Genomic DNA, 13,754 nt, shown 5'->3' with positions numbered 1-13,754 from the left:
TTGGTTAAAGTGTTTGAATGGTATTAGTTTTATTAACAAGCCTGCTATAATATATTATCCAGAATTTGAGGAAGCCCGTGGAAAGCGCAGTCCACTGAATATTTTTTTCATTAATGTATTTTTATCCCCATTTTTTCTCTTAAAGAAAAACTTCCTAATCTGAATGAAACGACCAACATTATTTCAAGAAATGGTTATGTAACATTTTTTTTTCAGGAATTATTTTCTTTAAGAGTTTGTTATTACCAATATACGTCTAAGAATCCAGATTGGAACTTTTTTACCTAGTAATTTCCCCCGCCAGTCAGTAATAATACTCCCTCAGAGACTATCTTGTGTGCTCAGCGAGGCTTTCAATGTTTGCGATATTGTTAAAACCTCTTTGCTGGAGTTTGCTTAGCTGATATTTGGTTATAGAAAATGATTTATGCCTTATATTAAAATGGCTAGGATATTGAAGATGTTTTTGTCAGAGACTGGCGGCCAATCACTGCCACCATTTTTGTAACAAAGTTACTAAGGCATAGTCATAAAGGCAGAAGCAATCAAATGTTTGCCAATCCTTTATGAAGTTCAGTGTTTATGATCTGATCATGCCTTTGCCAATAATAAAGTATGTATTAAATTGTTAGATTATATTCGGAGTATAATCTTACATTGTGTACAAATCTGTGATTTCGGAGATGTTCAAAAAATTATTCTGAAAAACAAAAAATTAAATGTCGTCTAATGTTACAATGTAGGATGACTGAATGTTTATATTTTTTCATCTTTTTTCAGTTGACAGAATGAGGAGAGTTGCTAGAGGTCAGGAGGTCAAGGTCATTTCATAGAGCTTAATGTCCAAAGGTCATCAAGGACATCTGATAGGCTACCAATAATTTAAACCGAAAATACCGAGACATACTATCTTGAAACCATGGCGAAGCGTCCAGACCACATCAGCCTTAGCTGCAAGGCCAAGGTCGCCTTTTCCCCTCTCTCTGAAGGATCTGTGACTCCTGGGGGTCAAAGTCTGGGTCAAAGGTCATTAGGTGTGGAAAGTTCAACGAGTGGGTACTCAGTGAGTAGTGGATCCAAGTTAATCAAAGGTCTGACAGAGCGAGATCTGATCATCGAGGAACAACTGTGCCAAATTAATATTCCTTCAGATGAAAGGCAGTGTGGAATTGGCAGATTTAGACCAAAATGTATCCAAGGTTGCGCCAGTATCAAATTGTTCGTCGTCATGATGTGTGTACTGATTACAATGTCTGGGACTCTTTCAACAGGTTATCTTAACAGTGTGATAACCACCATAGAAAAAAGATTCGAACTCGGTAGTACCATATCCGGCTTAATCGCAGCGTCATACGAATTTGGGAGTCTCGTTACTGTTGTTTTTATCTCATACTTTGGTGGACGTCGCCATATTCCGCGATGGATCGGGAAAGGCGTTATCATGATGGGCTGCGGTGCTTTGCTGTTTGCTCTGCCACATATCATAGCAAAAAAGTACACAGTGCATCAGGGTATAATATCAAACAGTACAGATGAAAATATATGTAAAATCGTTGATGGGAAAAAATCAGATGAGAACTGTCTGGATAAAAATGCGGGGAATTTGTCATACGTCTTGATATTAATCATTGCGCAAATATTAATCGGCACTGGCGGTACACCAATATTCACACTTGGGACGACATATATCGACAACCACGTGTCGAAAGACAAATCTCCTGTTTACCTTGGTAAGTTAGTTTAAACATTATTTATTTTACAACAATTGTGAAGAAAGTTATATCAACTTAAATTACATCACTCTCGTTGGCAGGATGTTGCTCGAGAGTATGGTCTTGGGATTTAAATCTGGAGAAAACCCACCTGTACAGCTTAGCAAACACTAACCAACTCACATGCGCCCGAACTGGGAATCGAACCTGAGTTGCCATTGATAGAAGCAAGTGCAATAACCACTGTGTAAACTGACAGTCTTGGTAGGTTAATGTTTTATACCTAAATTTTGATTCTCGTAACAAATTTTGATTCTCGTAACTTTCATCATATTAGACTTTTGGATGAACAAGTCTGATACATTTGATTATTACTTGACATCAAATATTTAAACAAGCACCGGAGTGCTTTATAAATTTTAGAATTTTAGCAAGCCTGGAAGATATTTAACCAGTACAGGGCTTGCTGACTTCTGATAATTTCGACCACTGCTCTAACAGGGTTAACTCTTTAACAAATGTTATTCGCATACACTCTGGCTTTTGCACTATAGATGTATTGATATGATGTTATATTATTGCGCTCAACAGTAATATAATTATTCTGGATCACGTTGACTTCTCCACAGTGCAGGCTTGATTTCTCCCTGAATGCAAATTATACATTTAATAATTAATCTTGACTTCGTTCATCACGCCTGATATTCATTAAGCCAAGTAATAAGTTCTACTCTATAACAATGCCGTAAAGTTCTGCATGTTCATTGACTATTTACACAATGGGAAAAGCATTCAAAAAAGTTACAGCAATTTGTGGTTATAAATGATTTATAATGCATATTGATTCCTGGTTTTGATAATTACTTTTCAAAATAATTCACAATTTCAAGGTCAAGGTTATTGTTACCTTGTTTTCTGACATTCCAGTGCAAGCACGAATAAATATTGGCATTTCATTAGACAACAGCAAACAGTCATTTATGATAATAGAAAGTCAAGAATCGATCGAAAATGATCTGAATAATGCTTGGCAGTATTAATGTGAATACATGGTTTAATATTTTATTATTCAAATACTGTTTAACAATCTTTAACTTTAAATACTCTCTGAGTTTTGCCCCTGCTTTTTTCAAGGCCTTAGTATGCTTTGGGTAACCCGAGCCTACCTTAATAAAAGCCACCGACCCTTGTATTTTTTTTTTATTTGAAAAAATAATGGTCCTACCACCATTTAAATACAATTTTGTTTAATTATGTTAATGTTGTCATTAATTTTGACAGAGAATAAAGCTCCATAACAACAGCAATATATATGAATGACATTAATTTTGCAAGAAATTATTAAGCCCTATTTACAAGAAAATGATCTTGACAGAAATTTGAAAAAAACAACAACAGTTGACAATAATTAAAGTATATTTGGAAAAAAATAAATCCCTACCTACCATACCTTAAATTTTGGGGATGTAACCCTAAACAAAAACTACTTTTTTTTTAGGCCTACCCTGTGTTGAAAAATGCTGCAATGGATCCACACAAGATGGTCATGACTCCATATAAAATATCAGTATAATAATGTATTTTTTGCTTTTTAACTATTAAAGGCCTTTTCCTCAGGGAGTCAATTTAATTAAAGCAGGAAAATATATTGCTTGGAAAATATGTTTTAAAGTTTGAATGAAATTTTCCAGTCTTTCATTATGATGTTCACAGCTCTGGAGCTCATAGAATTGGAAGGCAATCACTAATCAATACATTTGAAACTGTACCAATTGCAGTTGAACATGCTCATCGTGCATTCAGTGACTAATTCCGTTTAAAATGGTATTGATCTATGTTTCTACGCTTGTTATTTTAAACCGAGTTAGGAAGAACATTTTGAGCACTTGTCTTAAAGATGAAATTATGTCCTTTTCAGCCATTAATTACTTGATGAGAGCGGGGCATGAGGTGCATATCTGCTCTATTTCTAATTGGATGTCAGTGCTTCTTTTTTGACTGAGTATTGATCGATATTCCGCCACATTCACATTTTATCCCAAAAAGTATTATTTTTCACAAAGTCTAGTTAATTTAAGTATGTTTGTGTTTAAATGCATTCCTAATATTTTCAAATTCTTCAAATTCTGTATCAATTGCCTTGGTTTTGTTTCCTTGTTTGAAATTAATATATACTATATATTGTAAATTCACAATTTTAGGCACGATCAAATATTGAACTTTAACTTCATTATGTTTTATTGATTTCAGCCTTTACCTTATATGCGATATAGAGCCCTTGGACCAGATGTTAGTAAAGGGCTAGCTGTAAGGTCAAGTATTGAACTTTAAACTTAAATTCTAAATAAAATATGTTTTATTACTTTCAGCCTTTACCTATGCGACAGGAGCCCTTGGACCAGTTGTGGGTTACGCGCTGGGTGCGTTACTTCTCCAGTTCTATGTTGACGTATTCAGCTACAAGGTGCACCTGTCGCCCGCCCACCCTCGCTGGATCGGAGCATGGTGGGGCGGCTTCATCATCTGCGGATTTGTCCTGTTCTGTATCGCCATTCCATTCCTGATGTTCCCACAGGTAAATTGCTAACTTCAAACTAGGGTGTGTAAGCTGATTTATACTCCCACTTGGGCAAGGTCTATTTGGCATGTGTTCGATTAGATTGTTAGTCATTTTAGGATTTTGGAGCATAGTGCACAGACAGATTGTGTAACCGTGGTTACAGCTACCCTGGTTCTTTAACATGCACCAGTGTATAGCAGTTTCACACAAGACCCTCATTTATTGTCCCTACCGGAAGACAACTAGTATTTTGTTAAGAGGTGTGGCGGGGAACCGAACCTGCGACCCCTGGATTGACAGTCAAGTGTGTTTCCACTAGATCACAAATCCTCCACTGTTCTATTGGTTCTGTAAATTGTTTGTATCAGGTTTTTAGAACATCTGTATTTTAGGTTTTGTTACAGTACCTTGCAAATTAAGGCATCATTCTTGTCATCATGCCTTGCTCAAACATTTTCATGTTGTTCATGACTTATAAACCATTAAAATATAAACATGAAACTTGGTACCAATTTTTGAAATGACCATATCCATAATGTGACTTAAATCCAATCACATCTTCTATATTATTTTATAAGTTATGCCCCTTGGTTAAATTTGAAAATTGATGAGAATTGACAAGATGTCAAAATAATCATATAAAATTTGCAGGAAAAAATCATGTTTATTCATAGTTTAAATAAGATACAATACCAGAAAAAATCATGATTATTGAGAGTTTAAATCAGGTACAATAACAGAAAAAAATACCTACAATTACAGGAAAAGTCATGTACTATTACAGAAAAATATGACTTACATGTACAATAACAGAAGAAATCATGTGCATAAAAAGTCATTAACAATTACAGTAAATAGATCTTGTTCAGTACTGTAATTGATCTTCTTCAGGTTTTGATAGAGGAGAAGCGAAAGGTTTTGGAGAAAAAAGCCCGTGAGGATCTACTAAGTCCAGAAACAAATGAAACCACCTCACAGATAGTGGACTATGGCAAAGATGCTAAAGGTTTGTACATGAGGGTTTTCAGGATTTTTTCCAGCCCTTTTTGGGCCCAAAATTTGGCCCTATTTCCCTCCGGAAGAAGGGAAATATATTTATCATTTGACCAGCTAAAAAATTATTTTTAAGTTTTTTAATAAATTTGTTCTTTGGGACGAGCATTGATCTAAACATTTAGCAAATGTATCAATAAAGTGCCATTCATAAATATGTCCATTTTTTTTTTATTCAATTTGATAAATGCAGGCTAGGTTAATGAATAAAAAAGCAATGAATTTCTTGAAAAATAAAGCATTAAAATGTATGCAAAAAAGTGAAAACATATATAATTGCCATTAAATTAACTATTTTGACCTGATTTTGTATTTTTCCCACAGTCAACTTTTTACCCAATATGTAAGGCACAGGCAGTCAAGATAATTCCCAAAAATCGCTGCATTAATTATAATAGTCCTGTGATACAAGAATATATGTATTGCATACCGATCCTTATTTTGAGAACGTCATTGCTAACCTCGCATTAATATTTATGGTCTGTGATTTCTATAATGCCCTTTTGACAGCTTGGCGAGGTTTTTTCATCACAGTTCAAATTAGACGGGAAATGTATGGATATTGTTCAGACATGTATTTAGGGCTTACCAAATTGGATTTGTTGAATAGAGGATAATGAATCCCTCGCCGACAGATTCCAGTATATGAAGAGCCTGTTGATTACCAGTTCATCTTGCTCATTTGTATTATAAAGCTGAGTACGGTAAAGTCAGGGATCAAGTTATTTGCTGCTTTTTTGTGATTTCCCTTGAAAATCAGATGTCATTATAAACTGGGCGTCTTTGTGAAATATAAATCTGTAATGATCAGAAAGTTAATTACATAGAAGATAATTGCAAAGTTTCAGTTTTAGATCGTAATATATTTCACCAAATGAGCACCAAAAGAAATTTTGTTTTTAGGCCCTGGAAGTATAAACTTGATTGCCATGACAGTTTTGAAGACAAAGGTCATTTTAAAATACCAAATACTTCTCCATTAATGTACAAATATGAAATCAAATGCTGGAACACATTTTTGATGCCGTCACATCATTTCTGAAATTGGTGCGTTTTTCTAAAATAGTGTTAACTCCAATTTTAGGAATATAATAAAATAGTAGAAAAAATTGTTTGTTTCAGTGTAAGATAGTAATGTATTTCACCTCTTCAACACCAACAGTGAATATTTCTTTATATATATAAAGCCTAATAAGAAAAAAGAAAGAAAGGATATGTACCCTTAATTAAACCAAAACATTTCTTTTTTGGGGGCTTAGATATTTAACATTAAGATTTTCTTAGAATTCAGTAATAAACACAAAACACTGCTGTACTTTTCACTCCTGTTTCTTTGTAGGCATTATTTATTATTCTGACTTAAAAGAACTCTGAAAAAGGACATCCCAAGAATAGCCAAAGTCGCCCGCCCTCTAATGTAATTAGGAAGGAGACTGGTTTTTGTGCCACAAATATACAAACAAGAAAGGAAATGCATTACCGTATCTTGCTTGTGTTGAGTGTAATTTTGACGTCACTCACGGTTTCGTCTGATACAGAATGCATAAATAGACTATCCCCCAAGGTTATTTTGTTATTTTATGAGACAGACAGTTTTTCTTCTTTTATTCTTATAGTGCACGAAGGGTTGTTTATTTTGATTTACTTTTTCAAGAAAAATTATATGGACTTTAAATGTCATAATTTATGATGAAGGGAAAGATTTAAACATCTCATATATTTTTTTTAGTTGTCTTTCAGACAGTTGAAAATAAACAATGTCATATATTATATGTAAATGAAGAGCATATAATTATTCTTCACAAGGGGTAAATAGCACTTGCCCGCACATTAAACCCTGTACTACTAAAATGTTTTACAGGGTAAAAAATGAACTGCAATGTAGGCCATTTAACGATCCAAAACTCCATTGACTGCTGCACAGTCTTATTTACGGTGGCATTAGGTGGAAATGAGGTAAAAAATGGTGAAAATTAGATCAAAGTCCCATTTTCTTTGGTTTTTCATCATTTTTCACAAAATGCCACCCGTTCCAATACTCCTCAAACTGTCATCCATTTTCCACGATAAGTTGCTCAAATTCTGTATTTTATATATCGGGACTTTTAAATGTTGAATTTTTTTGATGCCAAGTCTGATCATAGTGAAATGATTTGGACTTGTTCATCCGAATGTCCAATTTCATTGGCTGAGTTACTCTGACATGACATCCATTCAGTTTACAATGCCTGTTTAATGCCACTTGTTAGATAGTGACATTGACCAGAACTTGTTGTTACATATCTAATGCTCATAAATGGGCAGATTTCTCCCTCGAGGGCCGCTAATGTGGTTTGCTATCGACCTTATGAAGCCTGTTTAAAATCGCCTGTGACAGCATAGTGATTATAGAGGCTTCATATAATGTTGATTGACTCTTGTAAGGTATCAGTGCTGTCACAGTGATGCTTTTTGAATTACCTGCGCACTAACACGGCTTGTCAGATGGCTCATATAATTAGTAGGTATTTTCTAGCTAAAAAGGTATTTTCTAGTTCATTACGAAAATTAAGATCAATAGGTCGAATTGAAACAATTTGTGTCTCTTGCCTTAAAGCTGCACTCTCACAGATTTTCCATTAACGGTTTAAGAAAAACGCATAAAACATCAATTTTTGAACATAAATATGAAAAATCTACAATCAAATTTTTGTCAGCAGTCTTATTTAACTGGTTTCCATGGATTTTTGCAAAAATTGGCTCATTCCTAGAAAAAAAATTAAAAAGTTGTCAAAACGTTCAATCTGTGAGAGTGCAGCTTTAAAGCTGCACTCTCGCAGATTGTTTTGATAACTTTTTTTGTCTCGGAATGAGCTAATTTTTGTGTAAATGTCTGGAAACCAGTGATTTAAGACTGCTGACAAAAGAGCAGGTTGCAGTATTTATACCCCCGACAAATGAAGTTTAAAGGGGGTATATTGGAGTCACCCTGTGGTCGGTCAGTCGGTCCGTCCGTCGGTTTGTCCGTCGGTCCGTTGCAAATTACCTTGTCCGGAGCATAAATTAAAAACTATTGGATGGAATTTAATAAAACTTCATACAATGATAGAGCATAATGAGAGGAAGTGCAGTGTTCAATAACCATAACTCTATTCTTGCTTATTACTGAGTTATTGCCCTTTGTTACTTTTTTTGTCCAGAGTATATCTTGAAAAGTACTGGATAGGATAAAGCACAATGAGAGGAAGTACAGTGTTAAAGAACCATAACTTTACTTTAGCTAATTACTGAGTTATTGCCCTTTATTTGTTTTTTTTGCTGTCAAATATTTTTCCAGACATTAACTTGCAAACTACTAGATGGAATTTATTAAAACTTAATACAATGGTAAATCACAATGAGAGGAAGTGCAGTGCACAAGAACCATAACTCTTTTACAGCTAATTACAGAGTTACTGCCCTTTGTTACTTTTTTCTTGTCCGGAGCATAACTTGAAAACTATTAGATGGAAATTATTAAAACTTCATACAGTGATAGATCATAATGAGAGGGAATGCAGTGTACAGGAACTGCAATTGTATTTCAGCGTATACAGAGTTACTTCCCTTTGTTACTTTTTCTTGTCCGGAGCATAACTTGAAAACTATTGGATGGAATTTAATAAAACTTCATACAGTGATAGATCATTATGAGAGGGAGTGTAGTGTACATGAACCGCAATTCTATTTCAGCTAATTACAGAGTTACTGCCCTTTGTTACTTTTTCTTGCTGGAGCATAACTTGAAAACTATTAGATGGAATTTAATAAAACTGTATACAGTGATATATCATAATGAGAGGAAGTGCAGTGTACAGGAACCATAATTCTATTCAGCCAATTACAGAGTAATTGCCCTTTGTTACTTTTTCTTGTCCGGAGCATAACTTGAAAACTACTGGATAGAATGTAATAAAACTTTATACAATGGTGCAGCACAATGAGGAGGAGTTCAGTGTTCATGAATCATTACACTATTTTAGCAATTTACAGAGTTATTGCCTTTTTCTGTGTTTTTTATGTCAAACTTTTGTCCGGACAGTAACTTGAAAACTACTAGATGGAATTTCATAAAACCTCATACAATGATAAGTCATAATGAGAGGCGGCGTTCGGGGGTATTAATCACCTTCAGTGATAGCTCTAGTTATATTTGCGTTTGAAAATTGATGGTTAATGGTTTAAATTAAAAAGCATTACTAATGCTTAAAGTAAATTGAAATTTTCAGCAGTTTTCCAAACAATGGAGGTCTGTTCTATAGTGGGCTTATTACTTATAATTATAACTGAAATGAAGGCATTGATGCCAAAATCAGCTGATTCTAGGACAAAAAGAATAAAAAAGATCAAAACTGTCCATCTGTGAGACTGCAGCTTAATGTGATATTAAAAGTTTTAATGTCTATCTAGTAGAAATACATATTGAGGCCTTTTTTACAAAATTATTCTGAGTTAATTAAATTTGCCATTTCACAACATCAAACTTCCCCATCCAAAATTCTTGCACCAGATAAATAGCTGCTTGTGTTGTAAACAAGTTTTATCATAATTATTAATCTTCATGATGGTAAGTGTTTTAATCAATTTAAGATCAGTTAAGCTAATGTTGGTTCATACTTATTTATTTTAGCGGGATTGTAAAGACAGCTGTCAGCTGATATGAATCTGTGTATCTTGAGTTAGTTGACCTGGCCCCAATTTCTCGAAACTTCTTAAGCTTAACAGGCTTAAGTAGCTTATTTCAATACGTCAAAATACATTCTGAAATTGAAATTTTATAAATAAAAAATGGTTAATTGTGATAATCATAAACATAATTCCTATCTTAAGTATAAAAACTCTTAGAAAAGTAAATATTATGCAAATTATTGCAAAGCAAAAATAGTGAGCTTAGCTTAATCCTGTTATAAGGGACTTAAGAAGTTTCGAGAAATTGGGGCCAGACCCCAATATCCGAAAAAATACTTAAGTCAAATCTAAATCTCTATCTCAACTCATTTTACCACAATCATGCAAGCATCGTATTATTCAAAAATAAGTTTTCATACTTTTTGTAAACCTATTTTCTCATAGGATGTGTTAAAATGAAAGATTATGAAAATATTATAAATCTTTATAATTCTAGAGCAAACAATATTCTTGAGGAATTGTTAAAAGTCAATGAATTTAACTCAAGTACATTTTTGTCTATAAAAAAGTTTTTAATTGGAATCTAGACCAAAGGTTTTGATCAACATATTCAATGAAATAATGCGTTTTAAAATTTTTGTAAAAACATATTTTTGTTTCCAATAAATTTTGTATTATTATTTGGTAAAATGAGTTGAGATTGAGTTTGAGATTTGACTTAAGTATTTTCGTTATATTGGGGCCTGGTCCAGTTCTGGTGTCCATTTTGAGAGCCGGGCATGACAAGTAATCCTTCTGGGTATCCAACCCTCAACCTCTTGTATGAGTGGCAGACATCTATACCACTAGACTACTCTCATCAAAGCTTATCTTGAAAAATGACTTTCTGCTCATGTCCGTTTTGGCATTTAAATAATAGTTAGATGACATGAATAAAATCTTTATGATTAAGAATGTGCGGAGTGAGGGTAGCGAATCTGACACAGGGATTGTGTTTTAGATGAGTGGCAGTGGGCTGACCTTTTAAACAACAGCGAAAGTTGAGATTCTTAATTAGATTATATGTAGTACTTAATGATTTCATATCTGCTATTTCAGTGGCTGAAAATATAGGTTGTATTTTAAATACACTTTTAAGTTGTGTTGGTGTACAGCTGGGTATAAAGCCATAATGCAGTCATATATAGGACGCAGACACTGTAATATATGAATTCTGAAATAAGAGCATTGATGGCATTTTATATAACTCTGAATCATTTCTCTTTTCAGATATCCCGAAGTCAATCCTGCGGTTGTTGAAAAACAAGATCTACCTGGTGACCAGTTTTGGAATTTGCTGCGAGATTTCCATCGTCAGCGGTTTTGTTGTCTTCCTGCCGAAATATATTGAGACTCAATTTGGGACATCGAAATCAGAAGCATCGCTGTTCACAGGTATGTTTTGAGTTGGTCTGTTTTATCAGTAAAAGAAAATCAAGGTATTGTCATGACGTTGATGGTGTTGTTCTTGTTGGCACACGAGAACTTGAACCTAAAGGCCACTATATTAAACTCAAAAATAGTTCAAGATATTCAAATGAAACTTGGTACAGATGTTACATAGTGTGTATGAGTAGTTTCTATGTGATAAATCGCGTCATAAATGCTACACCCGAAGGCAACATTTTGCTTCAAATAAAGACTTAAAACAAAGATTACCTTTTTTTTTCACCATTTTAAATGAAACAAAGGGCAGTCTATGCAGCTTAAAGAGCCCTGACTTGGTTTTATAACCGGTGTTTGATTAGGTGATTAGTTTCCTCAAATACTTAGACAAACCTGTAGCCAAAATATTGTTTTGACACTGCTCCATCAGGCGGCGGTTTAGAAATAGAGAAAGGGTTTAAAGAAACTTTACTCTCAATCAAACGCTGGTAAAACATTCTAAGGTGGGGCTCTCTAAGTGGCCTAGACTGCGCTATGTTTCATTTAAAATGAGGAAGAAATAGTAAATTTATCTTTGTTTTAAGTCTTCATTCGAAGCAAAATATTGCCTTCCGATAAAGCATTTATGACGTAATTATCATGTGGTATACAAACACTGTTACAAGACAACCATTTGATTATGCCCCCACAAAGTGGCGGCATATAGGGTTGCCCTTGTCCGTACGTACGTCTGTACGTACGTACGTACGTACGTCCCGAAGATTGTTTCCGATCTAATTCTTGAAAACCGTTTGTCCAATCCTCACCAAACTTTAAACACATGTTTGTGACCATAATATCTTGATCAAGTTCGATAGTCATGGAAATCGCTTTAGTCATTTAGGAGTTACGGCCCTTTTTTGCCAAAAATTCCCGAAGATTGTTTCCGATCTAATTCTTGAAAACCGTTTGTCCAATCCTCACCAAACTTTACATACATGTTTGTGACCATAATACCTTGATCAAGTTCGATAGTCATGGAAATCGCTTTAGTCATTTAGGAGTTACGGCCCTTTTTTGCCAAAAATACTTCAAAAATATATGTTTCCAATCTAATTCTTGAAAAGTATGTGTCCAATCCTCACCAAACTTTACATACATGATTGTGACCATAATATCTTGATCAAGTTCGATAGCCATGGAAATCGCTTTTGTCATTTAGGAGTTACGGCCCTTTATTTGCAAAAAAAGACTTGAAAAATACGTCCCGAAGATTGTTTCCGATCTAATTCTTGAAAACTGTTTGTCCAATCCTCACCAAACTTTTAACACATGTTTGTGACCATAATATCTTGATCAAGTTCGATAGCCATGGAAATCGCTTTAATCATTTAGGAGTTAGGGCCCTCAGATTATCCTGAATAATCATTATGGCTTATTTTCTGTGACAAAAAATCGAAGTGGGGGCATCCGTGTCCTATGGACACATTTCTAGTTTATTATGCAATTACTTTGGCTTTAAAATTGTTGAGTTAAGCCCCTTTTTAAGAAGTTTAACTGATTTTTAACTTGTCTTATTAAAGAAAAAAAGATGAAGTTGGTGGTGTCATAGCTTTAATGTTGGTGGTGGCAGTTTCGTGCAAAATGTTTAACCTGGCCACATGAAAGTTGGTACACTTGTTGCTAGAGAAAGTACACACATGCTTAGCAAGGCCCATAACTCTGGCTTTAATTATTGTTGAGTTATGCCCCTTGTTTAACTGAAACAAAAACAGAGGTGCATTCAGGTTTGCTTCACAGCGCTTTTGTTTGAGAAAACAAGCTAAATTTAGGATTGTTTTATTGTTTGGACCCCACAAAATTTTCATATATCCTAATATATAGTAATAAGAAGTTTAACCTACCAATTGTGTAATGTGACCTTTATGGTTAACAAATTGTTGGTCTATGGATATTAAGTAAGGTAAAAAAATAATAGTTTGCATGGGTTCAAAAGATGAACAGAAAATTTAGAATGGGAATCTCAGACTAGTTTGAAATATGCGTCAGGGATTTATCTTTCAGTATCTAGCTGGAAAATCCTCATTACTTTTCATTTCGATGGAATTGAATAAGACGTTCTGATCGGCATATTGAGTTTCTTTCTCTCATTTATTTCTTGGAATGCAATATGCTGGAGTTAATCAGAACGTCTGGGAAAGAGTAATGTCCCAGTCAAATTGGGGCAGCTTAAATATTGTAGAATATGGATTCAGAAATAGAAGAATGCAATATATATAAAGCTGACATGCTTTAGATAAAAGGCCTCCAGCTACATTTTGTATCAGACATAATAACACTTACCAGGGCTTCCGTTAAAGGAAGTTTGGAAGTATATT

At 34.2% G+C, this 13,754-nt stretch overlaps 1 protein-coding gene across 1 annotated transcript in view; it reads left to right on the top strand.

Annotated features, from left to right (window-relative positions):
- LOC128205748 (solute carrier organic anion transporter family member 5A1-like) overlaps positions 1-13,754 on the top strand; it is a 47,044-nt gene that overhangs the window by 19,387 nt on the left and 13,903 nt on the right. The window contains 4 exon segments of the mRNA XM_052907678.1: positions 781-1,730; positions 4,082-4,287; positions 5,164-5,278; positions 11,242-11,406. Of these exon segments, the coding sequence (XP_052763638.1) occupies positions 920-1,730; positions 4,082-4,287; positions 5,164-5,278; positions 11,242-11,406 (1,297 nt within the window). The 5' untranslated portion in view covers positions 781-919.

This window comes from Mya arenaria, chromosome 10 (genome assembly GCF_026914265.1).
Source record: "Mya arenaria isolate MELC-2E11 chromosome 10, ASM2691426v1".
In the NCBI taxonomy this organism is placed as follows: Eukaryota; Metazoa; Mollusca; class Bivalvia; order Myida; family Myidae; genus Mya; species Mya arenaria.
The sequence above is the reverse complement of the archived record's forward strand: the minus strand, read 5'-3'. Positions and strand labels throughout refer to the sequence as shown.